Source organism: Tinamus guttatus, unplaced genomic scaffold, assembly GCF_059628265.1.
Source record: "Tinamus guttatus ecotype Peru unplaced genomic scaffold, ASM5962826v1 Tinamus_guttatus_pri_ptg000311l, whole genome shotgun sequence".
Classification (NCBI taxonomy): Eukaryota; Metazoa; Chordata; class Aves; order Tinamiformes; family Tinamidae; genus Tinamus; species Tinamus guttatus.
In genome coordinates, this window is record NW_028288845.1 from 2,333,773 (window position 1) to 2,358,503 (window position 24,731).

Genomic DNA, 24,731 nt, shown 5'->3' on the forward strand with positions numbered 1-24,731 from the left:
CAACACCCTCTATCTAAACACTAATCAAACTACTTCCTAATCTGGAGGACCCTAGGAATTTTTTTAGCGTATGAGGCTTGTGAGGCTTGCGTGAATACCCAGAAGTGCATGTTTGTGTGAATTTTCTTGGATCCTTGTGACTTTTGTCAGTTCACTGCTATCTGTCATTAAAACAAATCTTTCTAACCTGATGCCTGAGGCCAGTTCGGCTACACCTCTCAGAGTAAATTTTACAATCTAATTATGCGCTGAAAGGCTGCATTCAGGTTGTGAAGGCTCCCTTCATTGCAGCCTCAGAAATCCGAGGTCTTGGACAAATTGGGTGACTTTGAGGGAAGCCCTGTTACCCATGGCTGGGTGACTGGCCAAATGAGCAAGCGCATGTCTGGTGTCAAAGCTTCACACACGTGATGCGGCACCCAGCAACGCCAAAGGCAATATACCCAGTTTGCTATTTTTACCTTTTGCTTGTCTCTCACTCGCACTGAACGGTTTATGTGTCTGTTGCCATTTGAAATTAGAGACTGGGGTCAAAAAGTAGGCTTTGCTGCAGATAGAACTAAAAAACCACAGCTGCTGGTATGTGACTATGTTGAGGCACATACCTATAAAATCTTATGTCCTTATTAGTCTTCTTAAATTGCTTTTTTGCTAAGCCTTATGCTTACTGATTTTCTTTCTTTTTATACCCATTCAAATGTCAAGTGCAATCTTAGAGGACTAGAAAATAGAATTGGGACAATAGAATTTTCTTAACAAAGCTAAGAAATCTGATTTCAAGGCCACTCTGAGTAAAATATTGATAAATCTAACCCAATAAACCATTACTGAAACCATCATTTAGCTTTATTTAAGTTAATCTTGTCTTTTTCCATTTCCTATATTTCAAGACTGTTGGCATGGCAAAACTATGGTTCCATCAGACCATTTCAGGGCAAATTATTTTCAAGGAGGATTTGTTCTGAAGCAAAATAATGAGTGTGGATCTGAGACCGCTTTGTGTGTCGCAGAGAAGCCGGCCCTGCTCCTTCTCCAGCTTCCCTGAGCCTCTGGCAGCACGGCAGGCCACAGCTGGCCACCCGAGTATTGGTACAGCCTGAAGCAGCATGTTGGTGACAGGGTTGCTTCAGAAAGGCAGAGACCAAACGTACTGATTTAAACATTTAGATGTAATTTTCAGATATTTCTAGGGAAAAAAAAGGCTTCATGGAAATTGTTGGAAAAATTCATTCTTTAGGTTTGCCAAGTTGCCAAAATGGTGTGGAGTTCAAACTGCTGTGGTTAACTATGGGCTAGAAACTGGATAAATGCATCAAGGAAAACAATGTGTTAGTGGATTGGAAAAGTGGCTGATTAAGTAAGGAAAACAAAGTGAAAAAATGATTCCTTGAAACTTCAAATTTTCAGTTGACTTAGAAGCCTCTGCCCAGGCCACTGCTTGTAATCCAAGGAATGTAGCAGCCCATAGTTATAAAGGTGAACAGATGAATTCTTCTTGCAAGCAGAGTGGGGAATAGTGAGGAATTATTAGTCTTGGATATATGGAAAAGAGAATATTTATGGTTCACTAGCAAATGACTGTTTCTTGGACAGCTGAATATTTGTCTATTCTTCCCATAGCACTATTCTATACAGTGTTGCTCTAACTACTATAAACTTTTTTTTTTTTCTGCAGACAGTTGTATATCATGTAGAGGCAAAAAAGATTATAAAAAATTCATTCTTCTTATCTGTGCATGTCAAACATTTGAAAAGCAGGAGGCGGCGGTTGTTCATAGTCAGCGCCACAGGCTGAAAACCTAACGCAGAGCGCGCAATGGCGATATAATTTTACCAGGGGTGTCTCACCCATCACTACGTGTGGGGACGGAGAGTGCAGTGAGTAGGTGGCATCGTAAAACCTTTGGCGCTTACAGGAAAGTAAGCAACACACTGTTCCGCTCCCACTCAGTGGACTCAAAAATGAAAATAAACACATCCATTATGTTCACGCTCTCATTTTGAAATCTCTGGAGTGAGGGCCCAGCCGTGGCCGCAGGGAGGCGGTGAGGGCCGCCCCTGCAGCCAAGACAGGCCCTGCCCTAGTGCATGTGCGGGCCCTGGCCGGGCCTTACAGCCGCCGCCGCTTCTCAGTGTGGGGATGTGCTGAACCGGGCTGTGGTGTTGTGCCCCATGATAAATCTGTACCCCAAGTCCTCTGTGCAAAGGGTTTCAGGACAGGGCTCCCTGTATAAGGAAGCATTTGCCTACAGATTAAGAACAGGCCCTTTTCCTGCTAGGCAACATAATCCTTCTGTAGTAAATGCGTGTTAACACACAGCAAGTTCTCTCTCTCTTTGAGAAAGTGGAAATGGGAACTGATTGAGGGAGGAGGCACCTCTAGTCTGATCATGGATCTGATGATGAGCTCTGACTGAACCCAGTCATATGATAAATTTATATCAATCTATAGTAATAAGAATCAAGTTTGTAAGGTGTGATTAAGTAGGATAAAGCCTTCTACTTCTTTTCCCCTCAAGCCCATTCTGCATAACCTTAGGACTTTCTCCTGCTCCCTGTGTAAGGAGATTGGTAACTTTTAAAACTGAGATTGTTGTGTTTTCTCTGCTCTAAAAAAGAATGCCCCATCCTTCCCCTAGTAGCATCCAGCCCCTAAACGATCCAGGTATAGATAAGTCATTGTTAAAAGCAACAGAAAATACAGCTTTATATAATGGAGAGAAGTTTGCCAACAATGTTTATAGCTCCACACACTCCAACATCTACCAGAATTACACTGGGAGTATCTCTAGATTACATTGTAGTACAACAAATCCCCTTACTCTGTGACTGAACCCATGGGCTCTTTAGAGTATCCTTTTCACATAAAACAAACTCTTACAGTACAGCTAGTGTCTTTCACCACAATTTAGAAGATAACATTCCCCATTCTAAATGTAGAGTTCCCTGATCATGGAATAGTCTCAAAATGCAGCAATCCCTTGATGCAGGCTTCAGTCCACTAACCTCCATTAGTGCACGTGCGCAGAGGCCACTGAAGACATGACCTACTAAGGAAACAGGAACATGAAAGCAGAGAAACAGGAATGATGATACCAGACCTGTCAGAATTGAGGACTATTCCAGAACTAGCAGTCCTGCCCCTTGCTCTGTGCATCCCCTCTAATGGTACCTTCCAGACGGAGGGCTGACTGTCCAGCCTCGCCACCTCCATCTCTTGCTATCAGCTTTGTTCCTGCTATGGCTCATTAATCTCCATTTTCCTCATTTCTGGCTAAATAAATTTCTAAAATAAAGGCAACATATGCTTCCCAACAGCTTCAGTAATTTAAAGCTAAACCTTTAAGGACTGACCTCTGTTTCTCCTGAAGGAGGCTTATCCAGCATCTCTCTGCTCGCACATGCGTTATGAATTCCAGGGCTGTTCTGCCCCAGCTGTTAGACAGGTTATAAATAGGTAGAGCTCTCACGCGGCAAAATTACTTGAAAAGGATGAAATGTTACGCGTTCCTGTTCTGATGAGATGCTCTGGAAAATGGTCAGATGAATTTCTGAATGGTTATGTGAGTGCTAGAATTAACAATGCCTGCTTACCTACATATTAACATTTCAAAGTGAAGTTTTTAGCATCTTGAGGTGTAAACTCTGACTGACACTTCAGCTTCAGTGAAGTGCTTATATCTTGCTTTTCTGCTGCTCAGTAAGGTGTGAGTTCATGCTCAGCTGGTGCACTCTAGAGTCTCCCAGCTCTACGCATTTTTGGAATGCTTTCATGATATATATATATATATATATATATATATGTGTGTGTGTGTGTATATATACATATATATATATATATATACTCTGGGATCTCTGTGCTGTTGTCAAAATAGGCAGAGATCAATCAGCAAGTTCAAAATCTAACAAGCAGTCTAGGTGGGTGCTGTGTTCTCTTAAGCTATGTCTCTATTGGAAATGAAATTCTCATCTGCAGCACATGGAGTGGCAGCTTCGCTTGGCATGTCAAGCATGTCAGAGAGCAGATCTTGCAAACTGCAGAGTTGTTGCAAGAATACTGGTGGGGTGGCAGAAACGATAATTCCTCCATCTCCCTCTGTCACGACTGACTGGCAACTGTCTGTCTCCTGCTGTGGGCTGCCCACCCTTCAACCTTTGTTCTCCTCACTTGCTTCTCATAGACCATCAGGGTTTAAAATTTGGCTTGGAAAAAGCTGAAGCTCAATGCTGAACTTCTGTTGAGGGCGTCTTGTAGGAAGTTAGGTTTGACCTAACTTGGTCAAGTCCCTGGCTCCTCTGTTTCTCTTGGTGCCTCTGAGGAGTGCCAGTAGCACTCTGTGCTTTTGCAGAAAGAGCAGGTTACTTTGGTGCTGCCCTCTTTCTCTCTGCCTATTTTCAGATCAATTCCTTTGTGTTAGCTTTCATTACAAAAGTGAGCATCTTGTAGGATGGGACCACCTGAGAACCCGCCCCATCCCCTCCCCTTTTTTTATAAAATGAATCACTCTCCTTACCATGCTCTGATTCCTTTGCCCCCCACTTCTTTATGTGTTCTCCCCTCAGCTTGGATTTGCTCTTTCATTGCTCTCAGTTGAGCCTGAAATTATTACTGTTAGTAAAGAGGCAACCAGAAACCATCATTATGGTTCTTGAGTGAGACTGTAATTGAAGGTAGATAGGTTTACAGTAGCTTGATTAAATATTTTTTTAAGAATCAAGAGACTAATTCAAGCAATCCGTCAAAGCATTTTCACACACGCAAATCCACAGCTACTTGGAACAATGTTTTTCCTAACTGCAGGTAGTTTGACAGATTTAGGTCTTGCTTCAGTTGAAGTCTGATTCTGTGGCCCAGAATCTGGTATGATAAGATAAACAGATAAAAGAATTTTCTTTCTTACAGTCTTCTTTGACCATCTTTCAAAAGAAAAGATCCGGGAAGATTCACTCACTGTTTAACAAGCAAGCTAGAAAATTGTTTAAATTGTTCATGATACATAAAGTAGTTTTGACTGGGAAATCATGTTGGTGTATTTTACAACGAGTCTTCCTCAATGCTTAGAAAAATTACTTAGAAAACTATGACTGCCCTCATTGTTACATTGTGACTTGACAAGAACACGGGACACGTCACAGCTAAACATCTGCTGGCATTTGGAGCTGGGGACCGCTGGATCAGAATTACCATTGCTAAATCCTGTGAGTGATGCACAAGTATCTGCAATTCTGCGCACTCGTCCAGTCTCACGAGTTCTGTATTTCAAGAGACAGACCATGCATTTGCAGAAATTATGGATGCCTTTCTACTAATTTAAATAGCACCAGGCAGAAATAAACATCTCTCCATCCAAGGGAATCAGTCAGATTCTTAGCTTTTCCAGTCCTGTTTTTAAGCTCTGAAGATTTAAAAAATAAGGTCTCCTGTCCACATAGCTGTATGAATGCATTTTGTGTATTTGGCTGGAGAAAAAGTTTCTGAGTAATGCCCTTGAAGTTTCTACAGCAAAATTGTTGAATAAAATAAGCATTTTCTAGCTTCCAAATGATTACATCCTAAACTGCATATCTGGAAACTAAAAAATGTTTCTGGTCTGAATTTTCTTCTTCCCCTAAACAGGGTTTTACTAAGACACCATTTGCTTTCCTCATAGGCTTCTTTAATCTGTAGCTCCAGAGCAGCTGTGCCCAGAGGCCTGCTAGGCTCCCTGCTGTGATTTCCAAGGCTGAAAGCACCATCCCTAATGTGGGCTTATATTCCAAAGTGTTAGAAAATGGCTCAGATGCTCCCACAGTCTTGATTGAAGTCATGGCTTTGGTAGCTCCTTGCCTCTTTGCAGAAGAGCAAAAAGATGAGAAATCCTGGCGTCTGAACCCAGAAACCTTTGTCTGAGACAGTTTCCTGCTATGCTTTCAGGAGTGGTAGGGGTAAATCAGGTATTATCAGAAATGCTATGTGGTAGGATTCCAGATTTCTTTTTCTTCCTTTTTTTTTTTTCTCTGATCTATGCTGATTCAGAAAGCAAAACTTTCTACAACCCACAACCCCCCATCCTTAGTTTCACATAGACGGTAGCAAGTGTTTGTTAGTTAAGCTAAGAAAGAAATGGATGCTGCATGGATAGCTAAAGGTAATCTTTCAGTTCAGTGGGCACCTGAACATGTTACGTTGCATGAATAAGGTGAATAAGATCCAGAGTAAAATGGCTATGGCAAAACACTGCAATTACATGTAACTTGCAATGGAAGCTTCATACTCTAAATGCTAAGAGTTGGGACTGGTACCCTGATGTGCAAAGCTATTCAGCAGAGTTTCCAGCCCTAGCATGCTCTTTACTCTCACACTGTTTATCTGTGTAATAAATAACTGTTCATTTTACCCCAAAGAGGCTTTATTGTTGCAGCTAGCAGAAGACTGAACTGGAAGAGAGGCAATTAGAGTAGCTGCCTGAGGGCAGATGGATTCGCTCAGGCCTATTCACTAATTCTGTGTTGTTTAAAGATGTAACTGTGCAGTCACACGTACGCTAACAAAGAAGAAATGAATATTATCTGAAGTGTACATTTCTTGCACATATAATTTCATAATGACTAATTTACCATCCTCATTCATCATCTTTCTGTTTTTAAACTGCTTCTTCAAAGTATCTTCATGCTGGGGAGGGAAGCTTGTGACACTCAGTTATTAAGCCTGTAAAGGAGAAGACACTTGTTGTCTTTGGTTTCTGGAGAGACAGGTTTCAAATATTCACAAACTGCTAACTAAATTTTTACATACTCTATGGATAGGGTATGTGTTCTTCCCCTCTCCTTTCTTTTTTTTGTTTGATAATTTCTGTTGTTTAGCCTTCTGTTGCTTCACCTCTGAAAAGCTTTGGGAAGTGGGTGGGATTTTGTTTCCTACCTTGCCAGTGAGTTGTAGTCATAGGATGGAAGAAGGCAACTGTGTTTCCTGAACACAGAGATAAATTCCTGGAGAAAAGGGATGTTTTATAAGGACTAACTTCTTTTCATACAAATCTGAGATTCTGGGTAGAAAATAAATAAGGAAACTAAAAAAGGCCAATTATTGCATATAAATTACTTGCTTTTAGATCAGAATCTTTCCTACCCTCACTGACTAAATTTTGGTGACTCTTATTTTCCCTGATACTGGCTATAATCACTTCTATGAGGAGTCAATGTTGTAACTAACATGCATAGCCCAACTCTTTGGGAGATGGGAGACAGAATGTTGTAAGAGGCTATGGCTCTCCTCCGTATGTGGTACAATTTGATTCTTAATATTTAAATGGCTAAAGAGGATCTCAAGTAGAATATGTCTTATGAGGCATTTGGAATAACTCGATAGTAAATGAGTCAGAAGAAAAAAGCATCCTCTGGAAGACAGAACTAATTATCCATTAAAATTTGGATGCAATGCCTGTCTCGCATTAATTTCCATGCTTGCCAAAAAAATTCTGGCAGAGAAACCAGCTGTAAAATGTAGAAATAAAAACATTAGTTTGGAAGTACTAGAATTGCCACGCAGCTGCTTGTAAAAGGATGTACACAAATGGAAATGCAAGGCAGCAGCATTACATGGGTGGGAGAATTTTTCATTATGACAGCCACAAAAATCATATTATTCCTTTTAGACTGTAAAATCCCAGGGGCTTTTTTTGGCTAAGGTATGCTATGAAAATAACATCTTATTTCTCTGCCATAATTTCTTAGGCTACTTGCCTTGACTTTCAGATGGACTTTTATATTGTGGCTGAAGGAAGACAGGGTAATGGCTTTCAGCTAAAGCAGAAACAGTATGTTGAACACTATACCCTCTAATACCATGTAGGCATTATATGCTTAGTTTAATTTCTGCTTCTATCAGAGCTACTGTAGCTTTTGTATGGATGCAGAAGATGGGCTAAGTAATTTTGCCTCAGGACACATCAGGTTAGTGGTGCTGGAATGAGTAACTCGCAGGTCTCTGGCACCCTTTGCTTAGCTCACCCTTGCACTGTGCTCAACCCTCACAGTCTCTCCGTAAGGAAAGAAGACAGCAGACCTGTAGACGTTTGTGAGTGTATTGCTCCTCTTGCTCTTTAAAACTTAAAAGTGACCCTACTGACAGCATCCTTCTACTGGCACTTCTGTGCAGTTTGATGGCACTGCCATAGGGGACATATCACCTATATCTAAAACGTAGTATGAGCACGTATGAGTGTCTTCAGAACGACTGGATGGATAAGTGGGCCTATACTGTGCTTCAGTGCTTAGTGCCAACCCGCAGCTCAAAGGCAGGAACAAGGTAGCCGATGTCTCTGAGAACGCAGTAACTCATACGAAGGGTAGCCTCTTAAAACTCTCCCTCTGCCCTCCCAGGAAGACAAGCAAGAAAATGGGTCTGGGAAATAGCACTGTGGAAATGGAAGTGCCTGAGCACGTCTCCTCTTTCTTGCTTTTAACCCCCTATGTATCTCTCTCTTCTGACACACAGGGTCCAGGAGGCTTGCTGCACAATTACTACCTATCACGTAGATGGGGTTTCCAAATGCACTTTTTGCAAGCAGTAGTTTCCAAAAGCAACGCAGTATATATATGTATATACTGCCTTCTGTAAGTCATTTAAATTCACGTAGTAAGGTCCTGGCATGATCCCTAGCTGCTATGTCTCCCCAGCCCAACCATGAATCTTTTTTTTTTTTTTTCTCTCTCTCAGAGAGAGAGAGAGAGAGAGAGAAAGAGAGAGAGAGAGCACTGCATGTTGTCAGATGGACGTGTTATGCTGCTTCCAAAGCAGCCTTTCTCCTTCCAGCATTTTTAGCTGGAAATATACCTGAAATTTGGTCCCAAATACTCTTCAGAATCTCAAATGTCTTGATGAATTTATGGGTCTAGGTATATTAGAGATTGTTCCTATTTGAATGTCCAGACTGCATTAATGAATCATCTAAAGTCATTTCTTCATAATTCATGGCTTCAAAAACAGCTGCAAATGTTTTCTTTCCATTAATGCTTACTCCTTTGGGTTTGATGTAATTAATTGTCACTTATGACTTAAAGAAAATATGCCAATAAATATTTATGCCACATGCACCATCTGCTTCTCCAGTGCCCTATACACACAATGTTTAACACATTTCTATATGCCTTACACTGCAATTCATGTTAGCAGGAGCCTGTGGTTGTGACAGCAGCAAGCAGTTACAGATGTGCACTCTGGAGGCAGGTCAAGGATCCCATTCCTTGAGAAAGGAGATCACAGAGGCACTGTGACAATGTGAAATGCTGAAGGGGGTACAGCTACATTACCATGCTTAATCCTCTGCGTGCTGGACACTATTTCTAGCATTGTCAGAGTAAGGCTGGTTACCTGGTTCTCTTACATAGAGATATCAAAAACACTGTTACATGAGGGTATCATTAAGGACCAGAAAAGCAGATGGAAGATCTAGACAGATCTTCCAAGCATGTCTCAATCTCAAGTTGTAAAGGAAAGGCAAGCTTATTGTCACTGTTCTACCTCCACAGAATTCATAAGATATTTTTTGACTACTGCATAAATTACATCTGTGGCACTGCAAATGCAGAAATATAGCCCTCTAAAGGTGTATTTAATTTCTGCTTGAACATTAGCTCATATATAAAGATATCTTTTCCTGAGCCAAATATGCTCAAGAGAAATGAGAAAAATATTTTACAAATTATGCATGAAATTCTTTTTCAGAAGCCAGTACTCTTTTGAGCTAGTGTTCAGTCTACTTGCACTGGGCTCCATAGGAGACAGAGGAAGTGGTGAAGAGGCATTTCCCAGTTTGTGCAAACTATAGTGGGTCTTTCTGGACATAACACTACTTACCAGGGCAGCACGAACACCCACACATGCCTGTGAAAGGGCTGAGACTCGATGCTACAACTTAGCCTGCAGCTGTTGATTCCTGCTCCTTGTCAGGGTATAATTAAGGTACTGTCAGAATGAATAGGAAGATGTGACTTAACTAAAAATACTTCTGGTAATTATGGCTTAGATGTGGAAAGCAACAACTGGATTTTGATTTCTGAAAGAGACAATGCTGTCCTGGAAAATGCCTGAGTTACTATGGAGTGCACGCTAAAACAAACACCCTTCCATAGCTCTTGGTTTACATAGCCAGCTGCAAGTGTGTGCTGCAGGGAGGGGAAACGCTTTGGAACGTAGGGCTGCTGCTTTATACAGACAAACAGGCCTTTCTTCACAAAGAAATGTTAATCTTCAAACACAATAAAACAAAATAGTTGTTTTAACTATGGTCGCTATTCAGGAAAGTATATTTAGGAATGTTTTTGAATGATGGCTGAAATCACACATCTGGTTTTGATTAAAAAAAAAAAAAGATTTTTAAAAAAACAAAAACAAGCAAACCCCACAAACAAAAACCCAAGCAAACAAAAAAGCTCCTTTGGAACTGAACAGCTCGTGTCTGTACTTGCATATGGAGAGTCTTCCACGATACTACCAATCCTGGGAAGAACTCTGAGCCTTTACTACACCTTTACCCTTCGAGGAGAGCTATCCTTTGAGGATTCAAGAGAACACACTGGAGACATGGGCACCAACTAAGAGGACAAAGTCTCCCAACGTGTAGTTTTTTTTTTTTTTTTTTTTTTTTTTTTCAGTTCCTGACCTAGCAATTGCACTGTTATTAGCTAGTTACCTGGAAGTAGCTCTAAACTTAAAGAGGCTGATGTAAAATATAAATTGGTTTATTTGTAACTAAACACATCTAAATTATAGTTAGTGTTAACCAAAAGCCTTAAGTGAAAAAATGGATGAAAATCACTCTTAATCTACTTTGACTCAACTGGAAAGTGCACTTATTCTTTCCCCACTCAAATACATCTTGCCAATGAATCTCCCTTTCTGCATACGTTATCCTCCCGTTTGAATTAATGTGAGAGCTGTTTCCTGCATGTGTCAGTCCCATCCCTTGAATAAGGCTCAGAGAATATTTTAATAATACTGAGTCCAATCTAACTTTGGGCTGCTACCTCTCCTCCACTCTGACCATGTATTCCTGCTGCTCACTTGGGCTCATCAAACTAATAAATGACTGTGCGTGTGTATGCATATATATCTTATATTATAAACATACTTTTATGGAGTCTTATGGTGCGATCAGTTATGAGTGTTATTACACAGTAGGAGTGCAGAAGAGTTGAAGGAATTGCAAGGATTTCAAGAATGCTTACATCTTTAAACCTTTTATTGAAACTGTTCAAACTGTTCTCTCACCCATCTATCTGAACAGCTATTTTTTTTTCAACTATAAGCCACTAAAAATCATGTAAAAATGAGCTTTACAGCCCTTGACACGTACTGTCTGTTTAAAAGCTGGCAGGATAGGCCAAGGCTTGTTAAGTCAGACAAATGAGCACTCTGTTTGTTTTTGTTGTTTCTTTTTCTTTTCCTTTCTTTTTTTTCTTTTTCTTTTTTTTTTTTTTAATTAGAGATGGTGTAATGGTGTAAAGTTCCTGTTTCTAGTTTTCCAGGACACTTGGCATAATATTTTGCAGTGTTTACATAGTGTTACCAAGAAAGCTTTTCTGGTCCAGGTCTGGAAATCCTCTTACCTTTCATAAGGAAGAATATTGCTTTGGGAGGGAAGGACATATTTTCTTGTAACAGTTTGTGTAACTTCTTGTAGACTGCTGTGTAGTGGGAGGCTTGCTTCCCAACCTCCCTGCTAGTCATATGAAGGGGGAAAGGATATATGTTGCATTTCATGAGGGTCTGCATGCATTTTTGAGACAGGATTCTTTTTCAGTGCAAATATCATTTCCAATAGCTCTTCTGTCTGCTACCAATCACTGGTCTGGGGCATGAAAATCCAGAGAATTTCTGGAAATCTCACTGTACCTTTAAGTAAATGAATGCCAAATATCTTACAGGATTATAATGCACCTATCTATTTTGCACCCTACTTGCATTTTTTCCTTTAGAATTCCTAAAAGATAAATTGTGATTTATCTATAGCAGCCTGACAATAGGACCTTACTCATGATGATACTTATTGCACAGGCAGTGAAGGAAAAAGAAGATGTCGAGTCTGAGGATCTATTAAGGAGACTCATAAATGACTTTTCTGGAGGCAGTATTAGGACTTTGTGCTTTAGGAGAGTCTTATGCTAGAAGAAGAAACTGTAAGTCCTCTGAGAAAGGAAGAACTTCAGTTTCTCCACTTAACCATACACATTCAAGGATGAGATAGCCGATGTCTTTGGAGGGAAACTAGGGACAGTGCAACTACCAGGTTTTTATTTCTAATCAAGGTTTGTTATAAACAGGTTTGAAGCTGGGAACATTTATATAGGTCCAGTGAAAGAGAGTGCGAAACAGTTAAATAAACGAAGATATGTATGCACCAAATTGTAACTGTTCACACATCTCTCTGTGGGGTAATAAGAATGTTGCATTACAGATACTTTCACTGCATTTGTAAATCATTTTGCAGCGCTTATGAATTATTACTTCTCATGAATCCATATATTTTACTTTTATTGGTATTTTGATTAAATTCTCATTCAGTGTAAACAAACAAAATAAAGCTTCCACAATTAAACTACCTTTAAAATTTATATCGTCTAATTATGACATTAGCACAAAACAATATATCCTAATCTGCAGCAGTAAACTGCTGCAAAACAATATCACTGCTAATTAAACCAGGTTTAATTTAATGTTTACCAATTATTCAAATATTCTCTGAAGAGGGGAAAGAGTTAGATGAGCTGCTGGAGCATTTCACTGTGCATGTTCATAATATCAGTCTAGAGAAGAAGCTCTTTTAGGGTGCTGAACCTTTTTCAGCAGATGGCTTAGCAAAATCTAAGGTTCGTCTTAAATACAAAGGTAGTATACTCTGACCTGGGGATTTTGAAAAGGCCTGGTAAAATTCTTTATTCCAGAAACGGAAACAAACAGCAGTGCAACCTAGGATTTACCTTGACTCCTTCCCACTGCAAGCTCTCAGAACCCTCCAACTGTTCCTTCCTGATTAGCCTCTGCTGAAAGTCTCCTAGAAATCCCTAATTACCTAGGACAGTTAGCCCTGTCCACCTGGACTAAACCTCATCTGGTTTTGTAAATGGAAACACAAAGAACTCTGATTTAAAAAATATATAATAATTACTCCTTGCTCATCCACAGAAAGTAGAAAAATTAAAACAAGATGATCTTTCAAACCGTGTTCACACCATGCTCACTCATAATTCCTACAACATTTCTTTTCATAGACAGCTTGCCAACATATCAGAACTGCTGAGTGGAGAACAGGCAGGGCACCCAGCTCTGCTTATGATTTCTGTTGTCTATCCCTGATGACCACAGACCTTGGAGAGATTCTGACTATCTACACCGAAAACCTTTTCTGCTCATAAATACTTGAAGCAAACCAATAAAGTTAATGTCACCAGATTTACATAGCGTAATTAGTCCATAAATAAATACTAGGTCTCTTAAGTTGGATAAGAAGGGAAGAAGAGTAAACAGAGCGTAGCCTAAGATCTAAGTGAAAAGACTATGTGTATGAAAAATAAAGTAAGAGTTTTGAGATGGATTAGGAGACTGATAAAACTTTTTATTGGTAAAAGCATACAGCAAAGCTTTTAAAGAAAACCTAACAATAACAGCCATTTCTTTCTTGAAAGAAATTTGATGTCTATGAGGCTTTGAAGGACCTTTTGCATTGAGATTATTATAAGGTTAGGGCCAAATTCTGCCTGGAGCAATGCACTAGATAGGCCTTCTGTCCTGCCCTAGCACCAGGGACTCACCAGGACTCAGCTACGCCCAGCTCAGGGCTATGCAAGTGCCTGGACCTACAGCCCATGCAATCCCTGAGGGCTTTTTCTGGAAAGCTGTGGAAGCCCCACTTGCTAGATAAATACCTCTTTTTCAGTAATTACCTGATTTCTATGTAGCACTAGAAATACAATTCTCTGGAACAGGACTTTGCAATGTGTCACAAAAAAAATATTTGTACCACATACAGGCACTTCTGCTATTTCACGAGCACATCTGCCCATGATGGCAGTGCTGCTGATCATCAGCACTTGCAACAAGCTATCACCAACACGGACGTTTGGTAGCAACATGCTAATGTTGGATTACATATGGGCATGCTAGTAGCTCTTTGTTCAAGACAGGGAACCACAGTCTGAAATACCAAGTTACGATCATATCTTGCAAAAATATTTATACTTTCAGAAAAAAAAGTGCAGCTTAAGCAAATATGAAATATAGTTCCTCTGACACAATTATTTTCATATCCTAATAGCTATCTTTTCATTAGACAGTTTGGAAATTAATGGACTATTACATATATGAAAATGCCTGTTCTGTTTAAAAAATTTTCCTTTGGAAAAGCAATCTGGTATGGTTTAGTTAAATGTTTAGTATTTAACAATTTGATGTTACTACACACTTGTGAGCATATGTAGGACAGCCATGAGTCTATTTTTATTTGTTCTAAGTGTGCTAATCTGTAATTGGATATAATGAATATAACATTTATGAAAGCTATGTTCATATGGTCCTGTTGCATTGATAGTTACAGTAAGACTAGACCCCTTACAACTACGCATGAACTATTCCAAATAAAAACTGAACACTTTAATTGTATTTCCAGATGTCTTTGGGAAATGCAACCACTATTGATTTGGTACTTTTGAGGTTTCGTTTGTTTTTTATAATATTCGTTTTCACTTTTCAAACTTAGTGGCAGCTTTCATAGGGCTAAAACATCTCTGGCGCAACTGTTTAATAGTAACTTGCACAATATTCCCCATGGTAAAGAGGGCAGACTAGTTTTTCCTGAGGGCAGTCTGGTTCGGTGGCTAACTGAGAAGCTGTGGAAACCATTTCATGTTCATGTCTTTCTCCCTCCTTATCCCTGCAGCCTCTGCTCATTTAGTGTCAGTCATTGGTAGGGACACAGAACGAAACGCTTTGAAGGGTCTCAGTGTGAACGCTGAATTATCAATTCTTGCACAGCAGGAAGAATTTCTTGTTTCCTGGATTGCTCGTGCACTCAGCATGGCCAAGCATGTCATTTAACAAGGTGAGCTGGGCAGAGCACCCTCCCTCACCCCCAGGCATGACATGAGGCCTCGGGTCATTGCTGCTGTCAAGTCAGTTCTCTGACAGCAGGAATCTGAGCTCACCAGCTACAGCTGAAACATTCATGTCCCGGAGGGACAGGCTCTGCGAAAGGCCCAGCTGGTCTTTGGGCTGTGTGGTATGAGTGATACTGGAAACCTTTAGCCCGAGATAAAACTGCTCTTTTGTTAAACCCTTGTGGGCTCTCTGGCGTTGGGTGGTAACACTCAAATGCGATGCCATAGCTAAGCCGCTCTCCATCATCTTTGAAAGATCCTGGAGAACGGGGGAGGTGCCGGAAGACTGGAAGAAGGCCAATGTCACGCCAGTCTTCAAAAAAGGCAAGAAGGAGGACCCAGGTAACTACAGGCCAGTCAGCCTCACCTCCGTCCCCGGAAAAGTGATGGAACGGCTCATACTGGCCGTTGTCTCCAGGCACATGGAGGACAAGAAGGTGCTCAAGAGTAGTCAGCATGGATTCACCAAGGGAAAATCTTGCCTGACTAACCTGATAGCCTTCTATGATGAAATGACCGGCTGGATAGACGAGGGGAGAGCGGTGGATGTCGTCTATCTCGACTTCACCAAGGCTTTTGACACCGTCCCTCACAACATCCTCCTGGGCAAGCTCCGGAAGTGTGGGATAGATGAGTGGACAGTGAGATGGATTAGGAACTGGCTGGATGGCAGGGCCCAGAGAGTGGTGATCAGCGGTGCAGAGTCTAGTTGGAGGCCTGTGGCTAGTGGGGTCCCCCAGGGGTCAGTCCTTGGTCCAGTCCTGTTCAATTTATTCATCAATGACCTGGATGAAGGCACAGAGTGCTCCCTCAGCAAGTTTGCTGATGATACCAAACTGGGAGGAGTAGCCGATACCCCAGAGGGCTGTGCTGCCATCCAGAGGGACCTGGACAGACTGGACAACTGGGCGGTGAAAAACCTCATGCAGTTCAACAAGGCCAAGTGCAAGGTCCTGCACCTGGGGAGGAATAACCCCAGACACCAGTACAGGCTGGGGACTGAGCTTGTGGAGAGCAGCTCTGCGGAGAAAGACCTGGGTGTCATGGTGGACGACAAGTTGACCATGAGGCAGCAGTGTGCCCTCGTGGCCAAAAAGGCCAATGGGATCCTGGGCTGCATTAAGAAGAGCGTCTCCAGCAGGTCGAGGGAGGTGATCCTGCCCCTCTACTCAGCCCTGGTGAGGCCGCATCTGGAGTACTGTGTCCAGTTCTGGGCTCCACAGTACAAGAGGGATGTGGAGCTGCTGGAGAGAGTCCAGCGCAGGGCCACCAGGATGATCAGGGGCCTGGAACATCTGCCCTATGAGGAGAGGCTGAGGGAGCTGGGCCTGTTCAGCCTGGAGAAGAGAAGGCTGAGAGGGGATCTAATCAGTGTATATAAATACCTCAAGGGAGGGAGTGCAGAGGACGGTCATGGTATCTTTTCAGTGGTGGCCACTGATAGGACTAGAGGAAATGGCCGGAAACTGAAACATCAAAAATTCCATAGGAACTTAAGGAAAAATTTCTTAACAGTGAGGGTGACAGAGCACTGGAACAGGCTGCCCAGAGAGGTTGTGGAGTCTCCTTCTCTGGAGATCTTCAAAACCCGCTTGGATGCAGTCCTGTGCCACGTGCTTTAGGTGTCCCTGCGTATGCAGGGGGGTTGGACTAGATGATCTCTAGAGGTCCCTTCCAACCCTAAGCATTCTATGATTCTATGATTCTATGATTCTATGATCTGCTCTCCGGAGCCTAGCCTCAAAAAAAGCTTCCAGCCGTTTCCTCTAGTTCTGTCAGTGGCCACCAGTGAAGAGGCCAGCACCATCCCATATATACTTTTAACCAAAAGCTATTCTTAATTTAACTGCATTATAATAATGACACTTACATATCATTTCAAATGTAAAATAATTCTGTTTGAGTTCTTCAGCAGCTTCTCCTCATCTAATATGGAAAGTTTTCTCTTTAATTTTATCTCTATGCCTTCAAGAACATTTAGCAGCCTTTTAAACACCTGCTCTTTCCATGAGTTATGGTTTAGAAAAATTTTCTCTTTGGCCTATTTTCTTCTCTCCAGTAGCAGACTAGCAGCATAATAAAATACGGAGGGTCAAAGTCTGAAGACTGAATGTGGGGAAACATTGGAAATAATCTTTATTAATGTATAGAAATCTGCATGTGTTTTTGCTTTGGGTGCTTGCTTTCAACATAATGCTGAAAATTACAAAAACTATAGGCAGATTACTATAATTTCAGTGTCCATCACTTTTTTTTTTTTTTTTTTTGATATCCTATGGTTGCCCCCACACCTACCCAAAGAGCTCCCTGTGGACTTTTCCCTAGAGAAAGATTATAGTGAGTACTTACCGAGGCACAGTTGCTTTCTGACTTGTCTTCCAGAAAGCCAATTTGGCATGGTGTCCTCTGATTCTGCAGCCAGTAGTCTGTTGACTCTAGCAGACTGTTACTGCAGAGAATCTGTTAAAATAGTTAAAAATAGTTTAAAAAAATAAAATAAAAAAGTAAAAATTTATTCAGCTCTAATGTGTTCCAGGGGCCTGAACTCCATCACAGAGCTCAAAGGGAATCTTTGGGAAGTTTTCTTTGAGTCAAGATTAGGAGCCTTGTTCATTTTGGACCTATCCAGCTAAAGCAACTGGGATTCAAATGATTTAAAGTATTGGCCAATTTCCTTGAACTGAAAGTCCTTCAAAATATTTGAAGGAAGATGCCTACTAAAACAATTGCATTGGAAAATATTGCTGGGAATTTTGCTCTGTGTTAAAGTGGTAAACATGGATGTTGGGAAAACTAATTATAACAAAGTGTACAAACTTGCAGCCTTTATGATTTACTGTACCTCTTTCCACAAGAGATCAGCTCTATTCTAGCAGCCTCTTTTCTGGGGCTGCCTAGGCTACAAACTTTTTCTTCTAAAATACATTTTTCTGCTTTCTGAGAAGCTGAAAGTAGTTAAAGACCTGCTATAGTGAGTACCGAGGTCAGTCTGTATTATGAGGGTAAAGCTTTGAATTTTATCCCTCAGTGCTGTTGACTCAATTCTACAGCAAAAGGACAAGTTTTGCCTCCTACAAAACCAAAGTGGGGCCACGGTATCTGTAGCCTAGAAAGAAGCCAAGTCAGGTTTCTAAGTCCCGTGGTCTAGACCAAACTGAATTCCTTATCTGCTGCCCCTGTATAAATATGCTCGACGTTAATGGGGGTCAAATCTCCCTTCTAATAAACAGAGCCCCAACGCATTATTAAAGCATACCTGCAGCAAGCTGCATTTAGAAAGGATTGTTCTTTTGAATGTGGCACGAGATTTCTTTGAAATGCCTCCACATCTGAAAGCAGCTCGTGCACCTGGACTGGCTATGCCCAGCCGTGGCCACCGTGACTGTGGAGCCAGAGTGAGGGGGCTCCTCTACCCACGCAACTCATGCGGGGAGGAAGAGCTTGTGAGAACGGGCCCGTTTGCACTCCTGCTACAGGGATGCAGCAGGAAGATCCATAGCAAGAAGGGAGGCAGCTGGCAGCAGGAGAGATCAGAGTCTGCCTTTTCTCTGCAATAAAGATAGGTGGCTGAGGATGGGGAGGAACGGGGAGAGGAGGTATGTGCATGCGTGACGTGGGGTGCGCGCGTGCACTGCCCAGCCCGTGAGGAGGGCGCTGACCGCAGGCCCTGAGCGCTCGGTGCCGAGCGCCCCTCAGGCTGGCGTCCCGCCGGGGCACTCGCATCGCCCGGGCTGAGGCCTCTATTCCCGGTACTGTGAGAGTCTGCTGAACTCGGCTGTGGCCCACCAGTTACACATTTTTTCCCCATTCTGCAAAATCCTTCTGTGAAAGACGATCCTTACTATAGATAACTGCAGGGAAAGAATAGCAACAGCAACGATGGTACCTGTAGAATACTTTATATATATATATCTTTATATATATATATGTTTTTATATATATATTTATAACCTCTTCCCCAGCAGCAGTGTTTACAAACATATTTGACATAAGGGTGGTATATTTTATTTGTATTTCTGGGAATTCCTGCATTACACAGAAACTGGCTATGTTCTATCTATCTGGCCTTTAATTTTAATAATTATATTTTAAAACATAAATTTGTTGCCATACCTGTAAAAATTTAACCACAGCATTTTGCTGTATCTTACTGCATATTTTGCATTGACAGACCCTTATAGTATTTTGAAAAATTCTGGAACATTTGACCTGTTTTGCTTAGGAAGAGAATCGAAAGAATTTGAGGCCTCCTCATTTCTCAGGGAAGATTACTGGGTGTACAGAGTGATCTAACGAGCTGACACAATTTTCTAATACTCGGGGACAATCCAGGAGTAAGCTTATTACTACCCACAGACTAACAACCACTCTAAAATTACCTCCCTGGCAGAAAGCCAGAGAGATAGCTAATTCGGTATTCCCTGTATTATCTTCCATTGATTTTTACATAAAAGCCAGAAGCAGAGGATGGATGAAGGAGTGGGAAACACCACATCTCATAAATCTGGTGTTCCTTTCGTGCCATCTGCAAGCAAGAGGCTTTGCACCTTTGCGCTGTTTGTTTTTGCTTTATCATGCAGAAGAAAGTAGGTTTATATGCAAAGAAACTCTGTACTATAGACCTGGCATGGGATTTCTACCTGAGACCTTCAGAATACAAATGTATTTAGCGCTTACAAAATACTCATAAAAAGACACAATACCCAAAGACTTTGTTCTGAGAACAACTAGGGCTTGTGAATGTTTCACATCTACAGTAGCCTCTTCTTGGTGGCTGCTAGCTGATCATGTTTACCAGTTCAATGACTCTGCACTCAATAAATAACCTCCTGTCTCCATGAGAATAGATTTGTGCCACCATAACTAACTCTGAGACTAGAGGGGGAAAAATAATATATTCCATATCCCATGGAAACAATTTTCCATTAGCATTATAAACTGTTTTTTTTATAAATGTTTTCAAATGTGGAAAAATAGAACTATTATAAACTGATGGGTAAAACACAGAATCAGTCATTTATATTCCTATTAATGTACCTGGGTTCCACAAAATGCTATTTTCTGAGGCTTTTATTAAGACATAGAATTGAAGATACATGCACACATACTCTATATTTTTATATATGAGATATATATATATATACACACACACTATATATATATATATATATGTATATATGTATAAGATTTTTAGATTTCATCTGATGGTAGATCTTCTTATCCTCAAGTGCTGAAGCTATAACCACCTATTTGACATAATTTGGCATATAAAAGAAACAGTCCTTTAAGCGGAAACAGTCTTGTTATAACAAGTTGACTCATTAAATTTCCTTAAAAATCATAGCAACTTTGTCTTAAGTTTAATCACTTCAGATCTTTCTGCCCCAAATCTCAGCCAGTTTCTGAGAAATTAGACTAGACAGAAATTATTGTGTGGCAACAAATTGGTATACAACCCATCTTCTCATCAGAACAGTTGGATTGTAGCAGATTACTGCAATTAATCCATGAAATGAGCTGTGTAGTCCAAACTTCATATAGGTTTCTTCCTGTGAGATGTTAGATGACCCCTGGCACCTCTATCTCCATTTCAGGAGAAATAAGCAAATACTGGTAACACAGAAACAGAAGAAATGCTTCAGTCAGGCCTTGGTTGTCAAATTTCAAGTCACTCTAGGATGGTTTATAGATTGCTAGGTCTTTTGGTAATAAATATATTATGCATCTTTTCATGACAGACTGTTGAGTATGTGCATGTGATATGAGGCACGTGTGTGTGTGTATCCATTTGAACTTGCTAGGATGTTCATGCTTTTAAGGAACGTCCTGAGGGAGCTGTCCTAAATTAACAGGGCTAATGAACTTCTCAAATGCAGTGTGAGCACAGTTATTCCTCGGAGCTGTAACTTCACCCGTACATTCTGACCGCCACTTCTGCAATTAGGCACGTCTTTACAAAATATACTGAGCTGCTCTGTATCAAAGCATAATAAATCTGAACTTGCTCTGCTTCAACTGTCACTCAGAGCCCTTCTTGCATACAGCCCACACTTTTATGGTGAGTATCACTGCTTGCCAAAATTTCCTCCTCCGATCTTGTAGTTTTCTTCATTCTTACCTAATTGAGACAAGTTGTGGGCCAACTCCTCTGACATACATCCTTAGTAATTTTGCTGAATTTGATGAGGCTCTTTCTGATTTACAACAGTACTAGCTAAAACAGTACTTGATTCTTTGGCCATACTTATGTGTAACAGCCGCACATGCTATACTGCTGTGTATCTGCTGCAGAGTGGGATCATCACACTTGGAAAATAATTCAGGATGAGTCTGCAACGTTCACTAAATGTAAAATCAGCCGTAATTCATGGTTCTTAAAAAAATAAAAAAATAAATAAAAACCCAAACTTTTCCACTCTCATCTAGAGACTCAGCCGTCAGCATTACTCAGTGTGTTGTGAATCAATGAACTAAATCAGCCTCGAGCCAGTGTGCATTGGAAAAGTCACTCTTTCCCAGAGGAAAATATGGCATACAAGTTTAGTGTAGCAGCTTCCTGCTCCCAGATTTAGATCATAAGACATTAAAATACAGTAAATATCTATAACCAAGATGACATTAAAAAGGCTCTGCTCCACTAATGAAACATCTGCGTCGTCGTGGCTGATCATCTTAATTGCCTTGGTTAATTACGACTCATCAAAAAAGATAGGAAAGTGGGACATACAGAATAAGATGAGATATCAAGGAGCAGATCTTCTGCATTTGTTCAGATTGGCCTGTGTGGCAACAGATCACATTTCATATGGTTCCTGTCCGAAGTCATTCATGCTAAATACTACTATTCAAACCTGCAAGTGAACTATTTAAACGATTTCCTTGCAGCAGGAATATACAGTATTTCATCCCAGCACCAGCTATTCATCTACCTTGAAAACCACGGTAACAAACATAGGATAAAAGAAAAGGAAATGGCCTACTTTGATAATTCTGTATCCTTTTCCACAAAAAAAAAAAAAAAGACTAACACGTTCTGTGACACTGCTGTAAAGAAGCCCAAAATATCCTGCTGTTTGTCAGAAGTGTTGGCAGAAATGAATCACCTCTTTTAGTATGCCTAGAATCATAAAATTGAATTGTGCTACAATGAAAAGTTCAAATGTAAGAGATCAGACAAGTGAAGCAGCTCTAAAATAGGTGGTAAAGGCTTCTCTTTAAAAGTGATCAGTGTTGCTGAAGGTGACCAAGATGGAACATTTATAAATATTTCTCATTGCTGTGCTCCTGTCCTTCAGTTTTATATAAAATGGCCAATTTGGAGATTAAACAAAAAATCTAAGGCATTTTCCCTAATTATCTAACAGTGTTCCACATGCTCCTATAAAAAATGAGATTTCAGTAGCAGTTATTAGCTTTATTTTCATTTAAATAAGATATTCTCTTAGAAATAAACTCTCCTGAACTACTGACACTTTATATTTCAGCTGTACTGTGGTGCATTGGAGATGCCCAATCCTAATATAATTCTAGCATAAATACATGTCTATTGAGGTTTTTTTATTTCAATGATTTTACAGTTAATGACATTTTTGAAAACAGCCAATACTTGTCCCTACTCAAGGTGGTTTTCAGAAGGACAAGGAAAATATATCTGTCTTTTGCATGTTTTAACTTTCTCTCTGTGTATTATATATGCATGTGTGTATATATATATATATATATGTGTGTGTGTGTTTGCATGTCTTTGGAAAAAAAACAAGTGGAATGCTTTTTTTGGTGGAAGGAAAAGAAACAAAAAGTAGCAAGCAAACTGAATGAACTGTGAAGCTTCATAACATTTCTGGGACAAAACAAATGCTTTTTTTTTAATCAGCTCTAGAATTATGCCTGTGGGAGACAGTGGAGCTTTGTGGGTTATTGCAAAGTGAGAGATAAAAGATAACCCACTGGCCTCAATAGGTCTCTGACAGTGCCTTTCCTTTAGACCAGCCAACACAATCCAAACCTGGGGAGCAGGAATAAATGAAAGCACCCAGGGTATATTCTCAGTTGCCCTGAAATATCTATATGCATAAACCAATATCAGTCTCCACATAATGACATACAAAGTCATTGCTTTTCTCTTTTTTGCATGTCCTCTAAAGTAAGTAACTACAGAAAAAACTCTTGAGGCAATAAAAACAAAAACAGTCAAACTATATAACCTCCTAGGTTGCTGAAACCAATCTAGTCAGATACTAGGGAAGGCAGAAAAGCTCCATTTCATGCAAGATACTACATCATGTTGAAATGAGAGATGCAAAGCTCCCGAACCTTCAGGCTAGATTCTATAAACTTACAGCCCGTTAAAGAGTAGTCCTGAAGACACTCATGCTAAGTAGTATTTGTATTTCCTATTTTTCAGATAAAGAAAAATAGTAATGTTCAGGCAAAGTTTAGCTGTCAGATATATAAAATAATCTTGGTGCTAGACGAGCATAGTCCTTGTAGTTGCAAGATGATGTAGCAGAACTCAGACTTTATTCTTCTGTATCAATCCTTATTTTTTTAAGGCATTAGTTTAATTTTGTATTCCCAATAAATGCATACGTTAAGAAGCAGAGCTATAACCTGGGATATATCTAGCTTTGAAAGCAAAATAAACTTGAAGTTACCTTCTTACATGCTGTCACAGAGCTTCCCAAGCTGCTTCCCGAACTGTCTGCGCTGTTGCCTTGGTGCTCTGGAACTTCATACATCAGTGGAGATTCAAAGTTGCTGAAGAAAAAGAACAAGAAAAGAAAGGAAACCCAAAAAATCTTTTCAGTGACTCAACTACATAAATTACTGAAATGATACCAAAAATGCAGTTCAGTAGAGAGATGTAAATTAACCTAGATTACAAGAAGTTCTCTATAGTCTCCTTGCTGACATTACTATTCTATTTATTACATTAATACTCCCTTTTTGGAAGACTACTATCCTGAGCTGCCATACAGCGAATACAAAATAGCAGCCCAATGCCTTTTGAAGACCAAAGGCTAGCACTTAGCTGCCTATAATTACGTCTGCCTACCTTGAATGATACAGTAAAGCACAGGACTAGCTTCTTTGCGTAAGTAAGCGGCTTGAAACAGCAAATGAAATACTCTCTGCATTAATTCAGCTTGGTAGACAGCATGCAAAGAAGTGCCTGCTGTAGTTCATCCTCATTATTATCTGCCTGGATAAGAGAAGTTAAGGAGCAGTCATTAAAATGTAAAAAAGAGTAGCTGAATTCCCTGATTAAGGCAGGATATCTGATATATTGCAGGGTTAGAGCAAAGGTAAGTCATGCATGTACTCACTTTTGTGAGTCAGTTATACACAGCTGAACTATATTTACTCGGAGACTGTATAGATGTGAAAGAAAAAAAAATATAAAACCCAGCTTTCCTGGGCAAGGTATTTGCATGTGCAGCTGCTCACACTCCACAGATTACTTCAGGAGTAATTTAGGCCAGTCTTGTAAGATCTCCCTCTACATAATAACCAAACTGTAGCAAGCTTACTGAAGCTTTTTTCTCTAGATATGTTGTGGGACCAACTAAAAGCCACACAGGGCTAAAGGCCTGTTTTTT

The 24,731-nt window shown here is 40.4% G+C and overlaps 1 protein-coding gene across 1 annotated transcript in view; it reads right to left on the reverse strand.

Annotated features, from left to right (window-relative positions):
• The window catches only part of SPHKAP (SPHK1 interactor, AKAP domain containing), a 48,622-nt gene extending 24,736 nt beyond the window's left edge, over positions 1 to 23,886 (reverse strand). The window contains exons 1-2 of the mRNA XM_010213320.2: positions 23,787 to 23,886; positions 17,482 to 17,592 (exon numbers count right to left, since the gene is read on the reverse strand). Coding sequence (XP_010211622.2) covers positions 17,482 to 17,592; positions 23,787 to 23,870 — 195 coding nt within the window. The 5' untranslated portion in view covers positions 23,871 to 23,886. The remainder of the gene's footprint in view (positions 1 to 17,481; positions 17,593 to 23,786) is intronic.
• Between the last annotated feature and the right edge of the window lie 845 nt (positions 23,887 to 24,731).